The sequence below is a fragment of the Equus asinus genome, chromosome 20, assembly GCF_041296235.1.
Source record: "Equus asinus isolate D_3611 breed Donkey chromosome 20, EquAss-T2T_v2, whole genome shotgun sequence".
NCBI lineage: Eukaryota > Metazoa > Chordata > Mammalia > Perissodactyla > Equidae > Equus > Equus asinus.
The window spans coordinates 53,372,660-53,385,978 of NC_091809.1; the positions used below are offsets into that span (position 1 = coordinate 53,372,660).

Below are 13,319 nucleotides of genomic sequence, written 5' to 3' on the forward strand. Positions count from 1 at the left end.
TGACACCATCTGGTCCCTTGTTGCTCTCAGATCTCATCTGCTGATTTCCCTTCTCTCATTAAGTTGAAAGCAGCTGGCTTTCTTGTTCTTTAGCCAGTACTCCTGTTACCTCAGCCTGGAATGCCTTTTTTCCCCAGATGTTTTTATGATTCACCTCCTTGCCACCTCCAGGATTTTGCTTAAATGTCACCTCAGTGTGGCCTTCTCTTACCACCCTATTTAAAGTGCACCTTCCCCGATATTCCCATTTCTTTTCATTTTTCTCTATAGCACTTACCATCCAACATAATGTATATTTTACGTATTTGTATCGTTTACTGTCTTCTTCCACTGCAATGTTAACTCTGTAAGGGCAGGAAATTTATTGTTTTGTGCGGTGATATGTGCTCTGCACCTAAAGCAATGCCTGGCATGTGGCAGATGCTCGATAGTATGTGTCGAATGGGATGGATGAATTCTGGGAGCTCAGAAGAGAGGTATCTAATCTTGCTAGAGGGTTCCAAGGAAGGCTTCCTGGAGGAGATGATCCCTAAGCCAAGTCTTTAAGAACAAGTTATTCTTCATCAGGGTCAAAGGTAGGACGGCTATCCAGATAGAAGGAACTATATAGGCAAATACATCAAGGCACAAGAAAACTTAGAGTGTGCCTGAACTGCCCGTTAGTATTGAAAAGTATAAAGTTCGAGATTCAGAGGGTGGTGCCATGGAACACTAGAAAATATGAGCGGAAGCTAGTGTGGATGTACCTGTGACATTTCTTGGACAATTTAAGTTTGGATGCTGATGGAATGTCAGATGAAATTTCCCAAGGGGAAAGAGTCAGGAGAAAAACTGGGTTTGGTACAGGGCCATGGTGCGCACCAGCACTGAAGTACTGCCCAAGCCACGTGAGTGCATCAGGAGAGAGGGCATCAGGCACCCCTGGAGCGAGGACTGCACAGGCACTGCAGGACAGAGCTGGAGAGCTGCTGTGGTCTCTAGCGTTGTATGAAAACGAGAGGTCTACTACAGTATTGAAAACGTATACTATGGACACTGGCTTTGGCAATAGAATCATTGAACAGAGCAATTTCCTTGGAATTAGAATGGTTTTTTACTTAGCTTAACTGTATGGTGTCTTCTGGAAAGTGTTTCCCGCAAACCTATGCATAGAACAGGAAAATGTTCTTTCTAGCAGAGTCCTCTGTCCACTCCAGATGTCTGACACTGTGGTCACCCCACAGTGACCCTGCTCAAGTCCATGAAATTACACCTAGTAATCCCCACCCACACCTCTGCTCGAGTCTGTGAGATTACACCTAGTCAGTGGAAATCTGTTTCCACGTTTACCTGCTAGGGATGCTCCACGTGGCACTTAGTCCATTCAAATAATTTCATTCATTTGTTAAACATTTATTAAGTGCCTGAAGTTAGGTCCTGAGAATTCATAGATAATTTTTAAAGACTTTTGTAATCTAGAGGAGGAGACAGAAGAGGTAAGAAATAGTGTGACAATGAGACAAGTAAATGAGAGATACAAGGATCTGGCCAGCAACCAATGTCTTGCTAACATCTCCAAAGGTGTAGAGGTTATTAAAATTGTCAGCAGTTGCCTCAGGAGCAAGGACCATTGCCCCGCGGCTTGCTTGTAGGGCTGAGGGAACATCTCAGTGGGTGTCCAGTGGTGGTCTCAATGCTGGTTTGCACAGGGGTTCCAGGAAAAATCACACCGTAAGAGTAACTTTCAGTGCTAGAACCAGGAGCATCAGCTATGAGCAGCGAGGCTGAGGCAGTCTGGGAGTGAAGGCAGCTCGGAGCTGAGTAGGGGGCTTGCTAAGTGGTGGCAGGACTGCGTTGGGCTGGGGGTTAGGAAGTCCCTCATACTTGGGCTGCTTCTGGAGAACTCAGGAAGGGTTCAGAGGGATTTCGTTTATGTTCTGGAGTTGCAGGGGGACTTTTCCTGGGAGGAGTCCTTGCTTTTATTCATCTAAATATTTTAGTGCCTGGGACCTGCCAGGCACTGTGTACATACCAGTCACTGAGAATATCTTAGTGACTAAGACTAGATCCTTGTCCTAATGGGCTTACTTTCTATAGAAAGACATGAAGCACAAGCAGAATAATTAAAAAGCTACAAACTGCATTAGGCTGAATTGTGAAATTGCCAATATTCAACCATCTTTGGCCTATAACAGCAGCAAATTTATATGAACTTAATGCTCTGAAAGAAACAGGGGACTGAGCTGGGGAAAATGCGGGGATAATTTGGGGATAAGAAGGTCAGAAAAAGTCTCTGAGGAGGAGGCGCATAAGTTGCCACTTGAAAGAAGAGAAGGCTGGCTGCTTCTCTTCTATTTATTTATTTATTTATTTTTTAAGGATTGGCACCTGGGCTAACAACTGTTGCCCATCTTTTTTTTTTTTTTTCTGCTTTATCTCCCCAGACCCCACCCTGTACACAGTTGTGTACCTTAGTTGCACATCCTTCTAGTTGTGGGATGTGGGATGCCGTCTCAACGTGGCCTGACGAGCAGTGCCATGTCTGCGCCCAGGATCCGAACCCTGGGCCGCCGCAGCGGAGCGTGAACTTAACCACTCGGCCACGGAGCCGGCCCCCTCTTCTTTTATTTAAATCAAAGTGGTGAATGCAAATGTCAGCAGGATCAAGTGAGTGTCCTGGGCCTGCTGGGGGCTGTGTCTATCCGGGAAGCTCACGCGGTGTCTGAAGAGGACAGCAGCCCCTCAGAAGCAGTAGACCCAGTGTGGTTATACTTTCTGATTTTCTAAGATAAGCGAGAAAACAGCTTTTAAAAAAAGCATTCAAAGAATAATGCTTTAGATGTTTAAGTTGAAATGTAAATTTTATGTGAAATCTCCCAAATTTTACGTCAGCTATTTGAAAAAATTTAGGAAATGTTTTGCAAGCCAAACAATGTCTCTGCTTGCCAGAAGTGGCCCACTGGACACCAATTTACAATCTTTGCCTTAAACCAGTTCAGGTGGAGGGAACAGCATATGCAAAGACCTTGAGGCAAGAAAGGGTTTGACTGTTCAAGGAACAGAAAGGAGGACAGTATGTCCAGAGCTGAGTGACCCTGGAGGAGAGTGTGTGGGAGGTGAAGCTGGGAGGGATCCAGATCACAAGGAGCTCACAGGGACAGAAGAGCAGGGACACAAGTGCAGATGGAGTGTGGACTCGACAAGCATGTGTCCTGGGGCAGCACGGGGCTGCACCTGCCTGGAAGAAGGGGCACCTGTTCCGGATCCAAACAAAGATGTCATAAATGCTGCGGTGTCTTTGAAGGTAGGTGCATTATTCCATTTTACAGGTCAGTGACCTGCCCAAAGGCAACCATGTGGCAGAGTCTGCATTTGGCTTTTGGTTTTCTTTGAAACGGAAGCCCATATCCTTTTGACTACAGAACACTCACGACCTTTCCAGTTGAGAGATGCCTACATCACAGTGCCCTTTGGAGGGTTTTCTTGTCTGCCTAACTCAAAGTGAATGCATCCATTAGTTTAGAGGCCAAAGAAGAATGCTTTAAATATTAAGTTGAATACACAGTAACAGCGACCTGAAGATCAAACCCCATCAAATTGAAGACCCACTTATTCAACTGTTTTGTGTGGGCTAGTAACACCAACCCGCCAAGAGTTCAGGGCTCTCCTTTTCAAGAGAAGGTGAATATAACTTAAAGATTTAAAGTTGAAATGTATGATTTACTCTTGTAGAAGTGAGAAAGCATCCTTTTTATTGTGTTGAAGCCTTCAAAATCAAAAGAAGGGTCTGTGTTCAAGGGATCTCAGAAATCTACAGGAAAATGAAATTTGAGATGTGAAGTTGGACATGGATAGAAATACACTTTTTGGGCCACCAAGAGACATTGAATAAAATATTTCAGGAACTCAGTGAGCAGGACTTCAGTGACAGGAACCGAACTCGATCTAGAAAAAATTCAAGAGGTTGAGGATCAGAGGTCCTGAAGGAGGCTCTTGCCTGCAGAGTTTCAGCCTGGGGAAGAGCCGGGGAGAAAGGTGGCCCCAGTGTGAGGCCTAAGAAAGGAAGTCCACGTGCAGCCTTCAAGACAAGCTGACAGCTTAAAAGAATGATGTGAGTCAAGATCTGTAGGAGGGGATTGCTGAATTAGTCTTCAGAACTAAACGTGATAGAGTATTTCCTTACAATTCACCTGTCAGTTCTTTGTCACTTATCAGAATATTTGAAGAGAGAAAGCGTAATTAATAACATTTTCCAGTTGCTCTATGTGGGTTATTTGATTTACTTTGTGGATAAAAATGAATCCGATTTAACTTTCCTTATGATTCTTTAAACTATTAGATTTTTGCCTATAGAATTAAAGTGAAAATTGTATTTTTAAGAAAAAATCACTATGATTGCTTTATATTTTGCTTCAAGATTAGTAGATGCTAATTGCTGAATTAAAATAGGAGTTGGCGAACTTTTTCTGTAAAGGTCCAGATATTAAATATTTTTGACTTTGTGAGCCAAATAGTCTGTCACAGCTACACAGCTCTGCTGTCATAGTGCAAAAGCAGCTATAGGCACGTGTAAATGAATGAGCATGGCTGCCTGCCAATGAAACTTTACTTATGGACACTGAGACCTGAATTTCATGTAACTTTTGTCATAAAATCTTCTTTTGACTTTTAAATCATAGTCTCTACCAAAACGGGTGGGGACCTGGATTTGGTCCACAAGCCATAGTTTGCTGACCTCTGAATTAAAGGACTTAAAAGACCACTACGTTCTTCCAAGGGCCAGTGGTGTGGCTTTCTCAGCTGTCTGGATTTTTGACTGGATCATAGGGGGTCTTCTTTTGTTGTAATGAAGAGGTTTCCTTACACATTTGAAAGACTCCCAGCAGTGGTTCTCAGACTAGCATATATCAGACTCACCTGGAGAGTTTGTTAACATGCGGATTGCAGGGCCCCGCCCCCTAAGTTTCTGATTCAGTAAGTTTATGCGGAGCCCAAGAATTTGAATTCTTAACAGATGAGGCCGCTGCTGTTCTGGCGTCACCCTTTGAGAATCACTGATTTAGAGATGAGGGTGCCCGACACTGTGGGAGTAATGCAGTTGCTGCTTTTACTCAGTGTCCTTAGAGTGACTATTGACTTTTCCACCTGGATCATTTCTTTGAGACCGTCAAAATTCTAACAGCTCAAAGAACAAAGATAATTGGAACCAAATTTATAACTTCCCTATCTGTTGTAGTATTTTTCCTCCATCGGTTTCTCTTTTAAACACTTAAAAGCTAAAGACTATTTTACAACAGTGTTAGGGAAAGAGAAATATAAATAAAGGAATATTTATATTATTATATGCAGTATATAATACATTATATATTATAATGTTATATATTTGAATATATATATAAAATAAATAGTCATGTATCAGTTTAAAAAATAGCACATTGTCAGTAATTTTGGCATTCTGTATTCCTCGTCTATAACATCATTCTTTTCTTTAATTTTTACCATTTGTATCCACAGAAATGTAATATATTGTTTTGCACATGTATGAACTTTATATAGTTTCAGTACACACACATATCCATTTTGATGAATGAGCTGTGGTTCATTCGTTTTCAGTGCTGCGAGTGTATTATTTTTTATGAATGCACTAGAATGTATCCATTCCCCTAATGATGGACCTTTGGATTGTTTCAGGTATTTTTTATCTTACAAACGGTATAGCCACACGTGTTCTTGTACATGTCTCCTCGTGAGTGTGAGCTGAGACCTTGGGAGGGGAACTGTTCAGTTACAGGGTATGTGGCTTGACCGTGTGTCCATCAAATTGGTTGCCAAAGTAAGGCTGTAGCCACATCTTTACCACATTTCATATCACTAGATTTTTAAATTCCTGCCAATTTGATAGGTTTAAAACGGTATCTTACTGTGCTTTTGACTTTCATTTTCTTGATTACTAATGTAGTTGAGAATTTTTCTAGTATTTTTGGGCCTGTTTCTTGTATTTTGGGCCTCTTTCCTCTTCTTTGAAATGGCTGTTTTGGTTTTTTGCCTGTTTTCTTTAAAAGTTTCTTCACCTTGTTTTAATAAGAAACTCCTGACTAGTTTTGACTCTTTGTTCCTCTACATAAATATTAGAATTAGTTTAAATTGTATGGGGAAAAAAACCTTTTGGTTAGAAGGGTACTAATAGATTAATTTGGAAAGAAATTACATCTGTATAATATTAAGGATTCCTAGTCACGAATATGTTATCTCTCTGCCTTTACTGATGTCTGCCTTAATGCCTTTCAGTAAAGTTGTTTAGATTTTTGCATTAAGATCATGTGTTTCTTTTGTTAGATTTATTATTAAAAGCATCTTATTTTTACTACCTTCTTAAGAGTTACATTTTAAAACTGTTTGTGGCTGGTGTATAGAAATGAACCTCATTTTTGTTTGCTGACCTTATATTCAGGAACCTTGTGTAATTCTTACTGTTTTTCGTAATTTGTGAAGTCTTTTGGGCTTTTTACACATATAGTCGTCTTCTGCAAATAATGAGTGTTCTCAGTCTGTCTTCTCAATCCATATAACTTTTACTCCTTTATCTTACTGAGGTGATTTGACTGAAACTTTCAGTACAATGCCGAACATAAGTGGCACCTCATTTCTGATTTAAGAGTGATGCTTCTAACTTTTCTGACATTTTGCCCTGCATATGTTTGTTGTAGGTTTTGGTACATGCCTTTATCAGGTTAATGGAATTTCCTTTTGTATACATATGCCTATTTTGCTAAGAGTTTTTTTTAATAAAAAGAATTTAAAATTTATCAAATGCGATTTCTGTGCATATTGAGATAATATGTGTATGTGCTTTTTTTTGTTTATTTGTTAACATGCAGAATTAGATAGATTTTTCTCATGTTAAACCAAGTTTGCATTCCTGGGATAACTTGATATGATGTATGTCCTATGGCTTGGCGCTCCGTGAATACAGAGCCACGTGTATTATGAATGTCCTGCCCTCTGATTTGTGTCTCTCTCCCCTTATTCCTCTTCGAAGGTTGCTGTCTCAACGAAAGTATTTTAAGCTTTTGGCGCCACCTGGTGGCAAACTTTGGAAATTTCTGACTTGATGTCTGTACTGCCTCTCTCAGGGAAACGTGCCATGTAGTTTCCTGTTATCACTTGTAATGCCTCATTCAATTCTGTTTTCCTTCTTGTACCTTAAATGTATCCACTTTGCTCCTCCATCCTCCTCTCTTTTGCTCTTCCAAATTTTCTCATTATACTCACGCAAATCATTCTCTTTTCCTTCTCTTTTTCTCTCTCCCTTTGTTCCTTCGTGAGTATAAATCTACCTCAATTATGCTTAATCATAGTGAAAGTAGTGCTGAGGACTAAGGAAAAAGTACAGCAATACATTGTTAAATGACATTTGATATGATAAAGTGCCACCTCTGCTAACCTTCAAAGTCCCTGAAAATACTTAACAATCCCTTTAAAATGTTCTTAAATTTCAAGAACTACTTAATCATCTTCTAATTAATTCTGCCCAGTTTAACACCAAGCTCAAGGATTAAAGAAAAATGATGACTGTTATAAGTTTCATTGTTTCTGTGTTCGTACTGGCTTTGACAAATTTAAGGTTTCTACTGTATTTTATTGCCAAGACTTTTTCATTATGGGTTAAACTGCCTGGAAACTGAACTAACCATCTATAACATGGTTTCCATGGGAAACAGCCCACCACAGATGCCCTTTTGGTATCCAACCCATTTATAAGATAGACATTGCCAGTAATTGCATTGCTAACTGCATAACCCTTAGGCATAGAAAAACCGTGAGCAATATTCTCCCCAGTCAGACAACTGACGCATGAAGAAGCTTGGTTAGTTTGGCAGTTTCGTTTTAGAGTTAATCCTGACTTTGTTTTCAGTGTCTCTAAGGGCCGTATCTGAGAATGGCAGGTGAGTCAGCTGAAGAAGACAGACCACAGAAAGTAGGGCTGAACCTGGCCTCTTTAACCACTGCACTGCCAACATGGCTGCGGGGGAGGTAGTTTTTATTGTTTGTTTGTCTTAAGCCACCCCAGTCTTTTAGTCAGCAGGTACAGTACATTGAGAATTTGCTTATTCAAAGACAGCAAGTATTGATTTCAAAGTAAGCACCACAAAGTATTTTGGGTCCATAAGAGTGGTTGGTGCCTGAAAGACTTTTTTTTTTTTTTTGAGGAAGATTAGCCCTGAGCTAACATCTGCTGCCAATCCTCCTCTTTTTGCTGAGGAAGACTGGCCCTGAGCTAACATCCATGCCCCTCTTCCTCTACTTTATATGTGGGACACCCACCACAGCATGGCTTGCCAAGCAGTGCCGTGTCCGCACCCAGGATCCAAACTGGCAAACCCCAGACCGCTGAAGCGGAACTTGCGGCCTTAACCGCTGTGCCACCAGCCGGTCCCTGACAGACATTTTAATAGTGCCTAGATTAATCAAGAGAGAACCTAAAATAAAACATAAAATCGGATCTTCAGCATTACTCTGATACCTGTAAAGCTGTGATGTGTGTGGCTTTGAGATCCATTATTCTTGTGAAACTGATTAGTTTGTATAGAGTTGCTGCAACTATTAGAATTCTAGCATCTACTTAAAAGGGAGATTTAAAGTTATTCTTATTTCCACACTGCAATAGTGGAAATCCAAAAGTAAACTGAAAAAAAAAGAGGTTAAAGATTAAGAAGGTTACTTTGGCAATTTGGTAACCCAGAAAGCTCTACAGAGTCCAGAGTGACAAGGGTGCTCCTGGCATTCTGTACCCTTTGGCTGCCTTCTGTGTTCTTTTGCTAAATGCTTTCTAACCTCTTGATATCTTTTTTGAAAGGTGGGGACCCAAACTGTACGCATTGTTCCAGATGCGTTCTTGCCAAAGCAGTATAAAGCAAATGTAACTGGAAGAAGGCGCCCTCCCTCACTGGGTAAGTACAGCTGACAGCCACGGCAAGGGCCCCCAGGCCACCTCCCATTAGACCTGCCACACCTCTCCACGGCCAGGATGCTGGCGGGACCCGTAAAACCCAAATCTGTTCATCCACCGCCCACAGCCTTTAATCCAGGCTAGAGAGTTCCCAGTCAAAGGAGCTGACCCGGAGCAACTCCTATCATCACTGCCTCTAATTCCTTCTGCTCCTTATGCTTTCTCAACTGTTTGCATCTCTCGGGCTCTTTATCAATCAAGAACGTCTTCCTCCAGTTTAGTAATTTTGAGGTCAGACTTTATTAAAATGAGATCTTACCTGTACTCTTGGTGAACTGACTGCACTTGCTGTTTTAGACTGTTTCCTTTGTGAAAGCACCTCTTGACGTGGAGTGAGGGTTAAAGTGCAAGCTCATGTGTGTGACACTTATGTGCTGGGGACAGTCTTTTCTTATTTAAAAAAAAATCAGATTTACTTCAAAATGGAGTGCCATAATACATATTGAGTAGAAGAATTCCAGAATTGGTTCATAAACCAGGTTAGTATTATGCATTGATCTCAATTTGGAAATATTTAAAAATCATTCATCAACCTGATTACCATGACAACAGATTGTTTTAAAATTCATTAATTTCTTTGGCAGAGACTGTTTTGACCCATCCCATGTCTAAATAAAGCCACAGCATACAGTTTATCTTGTACATCTTGAATGGTACATTTCAGTTCCCCCAACTTGCTGATTAAGCCTCCCAAAATTCTATAAACCTAACTCTAGCTATCTGTGAAGTTATTTCAGATAATACTTTAAGATGTGGAATAATGGCCTGTACAACAATATTATTTTTTATATTTTTTATGTGACATAAAAAAATGGTCATATATGTTCACTTCAGGTGGGTGAGGAATTTTTTTAAATGACCTGCTGCTTTGGCTTTGAATTTGGGACTGCTCTGAAATGAGTTAAGGTCATGCAAGAATCTCTGACATGTCATGATGTCACCAAAACCTTTTCATTGCTTCAAAATCCACCTGAAGGGCTTGTGACACATCCATCCTCATTTGCTCTCATCATTTTGAAAGGGGTGTAGCTGATTGTGAATTCACAGAATCCAGTTAGTCTTATTCCTGACATCTGAGAGAAAATCCTCGGTTCAAACCCATTCTCAACGTTCCATAGATTGCCACCAACGATACTCTTCTTAGCTCTTTGTCTTTGAACCATTTCTTCCAGTGTAGGAATTTATGTAACTCTCTCCATTTTATTTGCCGATTGGTAAAATCCGCCAGGTTAAAATCTGCCTGATGTTTTGCAATTTTTCCTCGTTGATTTTCACCCGTTAATGTTTCTGCTTTTTAGAGCGAATCCTTTCAGTGAGTTTGACTCTGTGCTGTTGTCGTCAGAAGTAGGGAAAGAAAGTTTCTGCATGACTCACCAGAAAAGTCAAGAGCAAATGACAGAGGTTCTGAATTATCCAGAGATGCATTTATTAAAGAATCAAGGGAGTTGGCAGCCATCACATCCTTCAACTGGAAATGTCACATAGTTGGCAGCCTTGAAAGAACTGCTGGGCGCCTCCATAGCTGATTATAACGTTAGTGACTCAAGGAAAAGGACAGGGACTTCTGAGTGGTTTTCTGGTCCTTTGCCCGCTGTCCTTAGGGTTTCTCCCTCAGAACTCTCATCCTGTCTTCTTATGGGATTATGAGGAGGAATTAGAGGTGACATCTACAGCCATGGACCAGCTATGGCTGCTGGTTTCTTCTGGGATAGAATGCTCTACAGCCTCAGGTACCAAGCTGTAGTCAAGCTACTAATCAGCCCCAAAGGCCCCTGGCCGTCTGGTGTGTGCAGACCGCCAGGCTTCTTCTCTCAACCTGCAGGTCATGTCCTTTCTCTGAGGCACTAGGCTGCTGTTAGCTTAGGAGGCTAGACCTGATTGAAGACCCTCTCTCCTGGATCCCAAGGGTAAGAAATGGGAAAGATGGAGCTGATGTCAGTAAAGTGATTCATCCCTTGGGCACACCTGCCCCATGGGCTGCTCAACTCTTGTGATTCACGACACAGAGGTTTATATGATGGTGACATGAAAGGGAGTGTGTTTAAACCACGATCTCATATCTGCATCACAATTCTGGATCTGAACGTTGCAAGATCTACTATGTTAGATTCCCTTTGAGACCAAAAAATAATTCTAGCTGGGCTGAGGTCAGAGTGCAGAATCTGTGGAACCTCCTTTTTTTGGGTGCAATCTGTGCATAAATCAAGAGTAAACTCAACCACAGCTAAATGGTACTTACAGAATGCAGAAGGGGGTTCAGGCTCGTGCCCTTTTCAAGCCTATTACAGTAATATTTAAGTTTCGTTTTCTTCTTTCTTGCCTAACTTTCCTGTTTACTCTCTGTGTCTTCATGCAGGTCCCTGGTATCCGACACATGGTGAGCTTTAGGATAAAAACGTATCCAGACGCCCCTGATGTTCCGAATGTGTATATCCCCCAAAGTCCAGAATCTCAGCTGAGCTGGACGGATGAGTGTCCCCTCAACCAGGGCTCTTGCTGGCGGTTTTCTCCACATCTCAGTTTACTGCTGGTTTTCCCTTTCTTGCTATTCTGTCTCTCTCCAAACCCTTCTCGACTCCTTTCCTTGGGACAGGCCTTCAAAAGATGGGCCAGGACTTAGGAATTCTGCCTTGCACCCTGCAGTCCCAGGCCAGCACCCACCGCAGCCCATCTTCCTGGCACCACCCCCAAACAGATGCTGGAAGGCATCAGCTTCTGAGAACCCACTTTTTTTCTGCATGACTAGCTTGTGAGGAGGGCTATATGGAGAGAATTTCCAGGAATTTTCCACTTTTTCAAAAAATGTATGTGACTTGTTTTTGGCTTCGACCTGAGAGCGAACTCTGTGGTGTACAGCTCTGTTTACTTGCACACATCTGTGGAATCTGGAGAAACTGGTGCAACATTCCCTTTCCTGTTGGGGCTGTTTGTATAATTGTATATAAATGTAGCAATAAATATATTCTAACATCAGCCTGGGCTTTGCTTTCCACTTGATTCTGCATCCTGATGGCAGGCAGTAACTATCACATTCTCGAGGAATTGCCCTACTGACCAGAGGGGCTTGCCTGCCCCATCTCAGGTTCTCATCTTCTCTGATTTCACAAAGTCTTAGTTTGGAGTTGGCCAGTGTTTGGAGAAAGAAGGTTGAGGAGCATGGGGGCAGGGCTGGGACGTGAAGCAGCATTACTAATTCACTAGGTGGCACTGTTCCGGGCACTGAGGCAGCTTGAATGTCCAAGGACTGAAGCTTAGAGGATTGAGTGACAGTCCGTGACATGAGTCAGCTATTTTCATAGTCACTCTTACATCCTTCAAGAATGTATTGTGTTGCAATTACACCGCAGGTACTTATTGCCGGGCACAAAGCTACCCCTTAAAGATTTTCAGAAAAACCACACAAAATATGCCAACATGATATTGATTTTTCCACCTGTCCCTGATGTTGTTCAAGGATACCAAGTCTAGTTGTTTTAGAAATGGTATCCTTCTAAAGGGGGACACATAGGCAAATAAACTTTCTATTTGGCAAAAATAATGTTGTTTATCTAATAGCAAGGAATATTTGTTCCCAAATTGTCTCATAATTTATTTGAAATCTTTGGTTATCAGGCATTTTTATAAAACTTAAAAGATAACCACATACTTTGTGTGGTTTCTTATCAAATTGCTCCTTCTCAGGCCTCTCCTTGATTATAAGCAGAAGTTGGTGTAAAACCACTCTGGAGTCACAAGACCTGGGCTACAGCGGAGGGGGAAGCTGGGGGTCCCATGGCAGGCGTTCGCAGGCAGCTCTTGAAGGAGTGCTTTTTATGTATTAAAAGAATATCGAGGGGCTGGCCCCGTGGCCGAGTGGTTAAGTTCGCGCGCTCCGCTGCAGGCGGCCCAGTGTTTCGTCGGTTCGAATCCTGGGCGCGGACATGGCACTGCTCGTCAGACCACGCTGAGGCAGCGTCCCACATGCCACAACTAGAGGAACCCACAACGAAGAATACACAACTATGTACCGGGGGGCTTTGGGGAGAAAAAGGAAAAAATAAAATCTTTAAAAAAAAAAAAAAGAATATCGACCAGGAGCGCTTGAGGAAATCATCTGGTTGAGCCCTTTGAAGGACTGATCAGATAATTACCAGAACCATCAGGCCAGGTCTGTTCTTACATTCACCTTTTAATAGATTCATCAGACAACCTGAGGCTTGAGGTCAAAAGATAAAGAGGTCACAGTGTGGGCTGCCGCCTTCCACAGCAAATTCTCGTGCAATACCACTAGACAAACCTTCTCTACACATAGACTTGTCTGGCCAGGACTGGTGTTACAGGGGGAAATTAT

General features: G+C 41.9%; 1 protein-coding gene across 1 annotated transcript in view; it reads left to right on the forward strand.

The window, feature by feature from the left end:
• RDX (radixin) overlaps positions 1-11,963 on the forward strand; it is an 85,210-nt gene extending 73,247 nt beyond the window's left edge. The window contains exons 15-16 of the mRNA XM_044751941.2: positions 8,837-8,930; positions 11,346-11,963. Coding sequence (XP_044607876.1) covers positions 8,837-8,903 — 67 coding nt within the window. The 3' untranslated portion in view covers positions 8,904-8,930; positions 11,346-11,963. The remainder of the gene's footprint in view (positions 1-8,836; positions 8,931-11,345) is intronic.
• The last annotated feature ends 1,356 nt before the right edge of the window (positions 11,964-13,319 follow it).